This window comes from Strongylocentrotus purpuratus, unplaced genomic scaffold, assembly GCF_000002235.5.
Source record: "Strongylocentrotus purpuratus isolate Spur 01 unplaced genomic scaffold, Spur_5.0 spur5_contig_861, whole genome shotgun sequence".
Taxonomy (NCBI): Eukaryota; Metazoa; Echinodermata; class Echinoidea; order Camarodonta; family Strongylocentrotidae; genus Strongylocentrotus; species Strongylocentrotus purpuratus.
The window spans coordinates 1,796,839-1,802,838 of NW_022145570.1; the positions used below are offsets into that span (position 1 = coordinate 1,796,839).

Sequence of the window (6,000 nt, forward strand, 5' to 3'; positions counted from 1 at the left end):
GATGTGCTTCATGAATACCTTTTGTTTGACCTCTTGAAAAGAATACTTCCACCTGCGTATCATAGAATGTACCATTGGTGCATTAATGAATAATGTTATATAACTTTCATGAGTGCATATCCAGTATTCATCTCTGTGGGTTTTACCATTTTGGTACAAATGACCTTTATCTGCCCATGCGTAGATTGTATCTGTAAACTCCCTTACTCTTTTGTATTTTAGCATCAGGATCTACATTTAATTTTGAGACATGAATTTGGCATTCAAATTTACACATATGTATATAATATTTACGAATGTATATATTTATGTCGTATAAATTGTATTCATAATTCATATTCTTCTACTTTCATGAATGCACATGTCTCAATCCTATGACTTTGGTGTTAGTTTATACTGATATTGACACCATGTATAAGAGTTCACTTTAGGTTATGTCAAAGCAACACCTTTGCATTCCAAATTTGTGTACAATAAATATATTTGATTTCATTCATTTGGAACGATGCATTACCATCTTATTTTTCTGATGCTATTTCACAATGTATTTGCATACATGCTTTGCTAACAACAGGAACTTATTTCATCCAAAGGCTCGTTCAGATAAAAAGCTTCCGCAGTCCTTTTATGTGTAAATGAATTGCAACTGCGCGCAACAAAGGACTTCACTGAGTTCTGTTTAAATAAGACCCCGTTCTCACTCACTTTGAAAGTGGTCTTAGAGCGCGTTTATCTAGGCTTGCCACTAGATATGTACATATCGTACCCCACTATCGAACCCCACTATCATACCCCACTATACGATCGTGATTTGCGGGATGTCGCGTGTATCTACTCTTCACGATTCAATATAAAGGCCTTGTGTCTGCCCAGCTGTTTTGACCCGGGAAGCAGACAGTTTCTCGGAGGTCAAATTCACACACATGCTTGTACACAACACCTGTGTGGTCCTATTTGTATGTGACGTTCAAAACAGCTTTGCGTTTATCGACCTCTCAGAAACGTGATTCTGGCTGTATGTCACATACAAAACGCACCTTTTTGCGTCTTTTGATATGCCCATATCTAAAGACGTTTGAAAAAGGCTTTGCGTTTATCTACTTCTAAATTTGCCTGAAAGACGTTTGAGAAACCTGATTCTAGCCAAAAATTTCCTAGATAAACGCAACCCAAGTTACACCGCTCCAGAGGAACAGGTCTTGAACGGTTTGCGAGCGTTCACATTCCGAGCAGTTTTTATGGCTCAAACCGCTCCACGAGTCAAAGTGGTCTTGTTGCTATGGCAGCTCAGGTCAGCGGGTCAATTTTTTCGCGCGAGGAATACAAACGGTATGTACCGTACTACATGTTTCGCATGGAACGTCACTAGCTCACTTCCGCTCAAAGTACGCTTCCGTTCACATTGCACGTTAGAGCGGTCCAAACCGCTCTTAATAAGACCCGTTCCTCAAGACCACCTCGGAAGGTGGTCTAAGATACAGAAATGTGACACACACTTTTCGTCATCATAAAAAACGCTGGGGTTCTTTTTGGCGTCATATCTGAACAACCGTTTTACTTACTGTCATTTGAATTAACCTGTGTTAGGTAACTCCAATATTAACATTTAAAGTTGACTGGTAATGAATTATACAATCACCATACCTGCCTGTAAAGTACCTGCATGTTTGTTTCAAAGACAAATTAATTTATAGCATTTGACTTTTTATATAAACTACATGTAATTAATCCTTCTAATTCTAGCACCTTACATCATCATCTTTGAAAGGAGAATGCGGATAACCAATTCCTTAATATCTTTTGTATTTATGATGAAAATTTATCTTTTATTGTTGTACACTAGTTGTTAGTGTCTTTATTCTGTGTAAATGTTGTTTCTATCTACCCCCCCCCCCTCTCTCTCTCTCTCTCTCTCTCTCTCTCTCTCTCTCTCACACACACACACTCTCTATTTGTTGTTATATTTCTTTCTTTCGTTCACCCTCTCTCTTTGACCCTCCTCATTTTTGTCCTGCTGTATATACATGTATCTACTCATCCACGTTATTTCTATTAATGCAACAAACATTTATTCTACCATCATGAATGATCATTTACTGCCTTCTGTTTCTCCATACTATTTTCTTTGCATCTGCCCTAATCAGCCCTAATCAGCATTGCATTTGGATTCCTATAAGCACACGGGCCTAGCAAGCATTGCTCCAACTCTCGCAACATCAAATAATACTAACTTTTTGTTCACTACTAATGATACTATCTTCCTTTTTCATTCCATTATCAACAGCACCATGTTTGAATGTACCATCGATCTTCATCGCAATAGCTACATGAATTTAACCATTAATGCTTGTTACATACTGCTTCTTTCTTAATCATCATTTGCATTGCAACTGGACTCTTTACTGAGATGCAACTTCATGACAGCATACATATAGATACACAGCCTGTAACCCAATCATTTTTCATGATGGACATAATTGCAAATACATGTATACTTGTATGTGTCTCGTCTCTCAAATTAGTGGTTAATACAGATGATTGTTGTGTTATGGCATAATTACAAAAGCAAAAATGGGGAATCACAAAGCACTCAACTCTTTATTACACTGTATTACAAAGTCAGCCTGTATATGAAGGTCACTTCAAATTATTTCCTTGGTGACCTTTATAGGCAGGTTTGATTTTTTCATGTAAAAATCACTGGAGCTATATGCACCAAGTATTACTAAGGGAATACAGTCAAACCTGTCTACAGCGACCGCACAAGGGAAACACAAAAAGTGGTCTTTGTAGACAGGTCCCTTTAGTACATGTTTCAATGCGAAACCATTTTCAAGGGAAACAAAAAATGTGGTCTTTGTAGACAGGTGGTCACTAAAGCAGGTTTGACTGTAGTTTGCTATCACTACAGCATGGCATGCCTACTAACTTATTTCTCTTTTGTCTTTAACATCAGATATATGCATGCAGTCTAACCAGAGCTTCATCTGTGCATGACACATCTTTATATCAGGTTCTGAATCCATTCACAATGAGGGGTTTATAATACAAGAGATATGTAGCATGTGGAGTATCTTGTGATGTTATGTTCTTTGTGTTTACTACAGGAACCTGGAGCCACCCATCTGGTACGACACGGCAGTTCGACTGTTTGAAGTCCAGAGAATCAACGAGACGTAATCACAAGATGCTGCAGTCGTCTTCCATCATATTTAAACCCACTGGTACATGTTACTCTCGTGATTTAATTTGAATTATTGTGAACTAACCTCCCTTTTTGTCCTCAAGACTAATATGAAGTGCCGTTTTTTTTTTAATTAATGATTTATTTTTTCCTAAAGGTTTGTTCACATAAGTTGTGGTAAACTGTGATGGTTTTCCAAGTTTTGTTTTGTGTTTGGTTTTTCTCTTCTTTTTTTATAGCATACTGTGCTTCACATTTGTGTACATGCATTTTAGGACGCACCAATAAAATACGACAAAATGTACCTTCATGTACACATGTGACCTTTGTTCCGCACAGCTGTATTGTTTATCCACACTTTCCATTCATTCAAAATAAAATGAATTCAAAAGATTTGTTTAAACACTGCAGTGTATGCTGCATATATGTGAACGAACCCTAACAGTTTAATAGATATATCTGTAGGTGTATGTTTCATTATAATTATGGATATTAAAATATCATTCTGATTTTACTTTAATATCAATTAATTAATGAACGACATCTTGTCTTCTGTGAACGTGAAGGGTATACCGGTAAACTCCATTTTCTTTGTTCAAATTTTGAATATTCAGTTAATGCCTTTCTGCCTCTCAGCAGATGTTTTTAATGTTGACGTGTTTTTGTTTTGGTTATTTTTTCCCGCCATTTGAATTACAAACATATTTAATTTAATGATAACATGCTAACAAAACATCAAACAACATGAGCAGATGTTTGTTTTAATGTTGATGTTAATGTTTTATCAGTGTATTACATCTAACTATAATGTTACTTTTTTTACCAATTGAAATGAAGTCATTTAGAGATGATCCAAGTGGGATTCCAAATCCCAAGAAAATGTAATTGCACCTTTTATGCAGTAACATTTTGTTAAAGTTGTCTGTGCTTTCATGTTTAAGTTTAAGATTAAGATTAGTTCAGTGCAAGAAGGGTCAATGTCTTTTTCTTTATTTATTTGAGTAGCGGGGTGTACCGTAAAACCAGAATCTGTCGTGTGCATGAACTTTGGTGAGTGGGTCAGATTGGCGAAACTTTCCTGCCTCAAATAATTCAATCACACGTTACATTTTTGCAATTAATACGAGCCAAATAATAAGTCATGTATTGTTCATTTTCCTCTACAACAGGAACTTGGACCCACCGATTTGGTACGATACGGACGTGAAACTCTTTGAGATTCAGCGAGTGTGAAGTAACACAGGCATGCACCGCTACTACCAAGTATACAAAGCCTCGCTCTCTCCCTCTCTCTTTCTCTCTCTCTGTCGCTCTTTCTTCTCCATTCTCTCTTTTTTTCTTTTTTTTCTTTAAAAAAAAAATACTTATTCCTATGTATCTTATTTATTTAATAGCTTAAAGTTGATCTTGTAAATGTACATCCTGATCCATGGTTGTAATTGATCGTCATATAAATCACATATTGATGAAAACACTTCTCAGCATATATAAATATATATATGACGTATATATTGTATCAGATTACATTTTACAAAGAAGAGAAAAACCAAGCTGTTAAATATTTCAATTTTTGCTTCCTGTTAGGAGTGTCCTTAAAGCCTTGTTAAAAAGGGAAAGTTATATTTTGATTTATTGAATATCTGTTCATTTGCTAGTCCACTGTTTACCTGATTTTTGTCATAATGGAAAGGAACATGGTCCAATGCCCCAATGACAGAAGAGGAGGTCAACAGGTTTTGTTCCAAAGCCTAAGCTTTCAATGTAGAATATACACCCATACCATGGAAAATACAGAGAATTTTGAATGTTTTTGTGAACTGTAGACTTTGGTTTTCTCCTGAACCCCTCAAAAAGTTACACTCTGTTTGCAATGCAATGATTTGTGTTGCAAGTTAAATTAATCAAAATAAATTAAAGCATATCATTTCTTTAAAGTCAATTTTACCAAATCAATATCGTTGTGAGCAAGACGTGTTCTGGTATATGTATGACACTAAACACAAACAAACATTATTTTCTTAGTGGAATATGATTGAGGGATCAGGAAACAGAGAAAGTGGCCATTGTACACAAGTGGCCTTTCTGGAGGGAGCCAAAATGCATGGCCACTGTAGACAGGTGGCCTTTATAAAGAGGTGGCCACTAACACAGGGTTGATTGTAGTGTGTACAAATCATATTTTACTGACACGTGTATGACACTAAACGCAAACATTATTCTCTTAGGAGAATATATGTGTGCGGGATCCATTACATGTAACTTGAGAAGAATAAAGGAAGTTTAATACCTTCCAGCAACCAGTGATATGTAACTACAGGCATTGATAACACATTCAAGTACCTTTCGATTAATCATAATGTGCATTCAGCAATCAGCATAAGTGCACTTGTTCACATAGTGGGATAGGATGGCACCGTATGTTGACTCTGTATGTATTTCAAAGCACTCAGTCGGCTTAAAGTGTACCAGCCAGCAAAAAATATTGTAATCAGCACGTTAAGGGCTTCTTCATTTTCCAATGTTACCTCTGTAAAGAGATGTATTGCAAGTTTAAATACACTCGCAATTAACATAGAAGCAACTTGTGAGTAGACCAGTCGATATACTCAGACACGCTCTCATAAAAAATAAAGTTATCCCTAAAATCTGTTTTCAGCAAACCATGCGTTCAGATTTAAAATTCTTGAAAGATTTTGATTTATGAAACATGATTCTCAACTTTTTGGCACCTTAATGGGTTAAAGAGCTTTTAGATTTCCTTAAGTAGTTCCTTGAATTACATTATTCATTGAGAAAGGTCTGTATATGTTTTTCTC

At 36.0% G+C, this 6,000-nt stretch overlaps 1 protein-coding gene across 8 annotated transcripts in view; it reads left to right on the forward strand.

The window, feature by feature from the left end:
* LOC577473 (protein HID1) overlaps positions 1–5,091 on the forward strand; it is a 33,740-nt gene extending 28,649 nt beyond the window's left edge. For 6 of the 8 annotated variants that reach the window (XM_030999034.1, XM_030999029.1, XM_030999020.1 and 3 more), the window contains 2 exons: positions 3,108–3,224; positions 4,354–5,091. In XM_030999034.1, coding sequence (XP_030854894.1) covers positions 3,108–3,180 — 73 coding nt within the window. In that variant the 3' untranslated portion in view covers positions 3,181–3,224; positions 4,354–5,091. The remainder of the gene's footprint in view (positions 1–3,107; positions 3,225–4,353) is intronic. The other 2 variants (XM_030999041.1, XM_030999062.1) reach the window with 1 other exon arrangement.
* Positions 5,092–6,000: the final 909 nt, after the last annotated feature.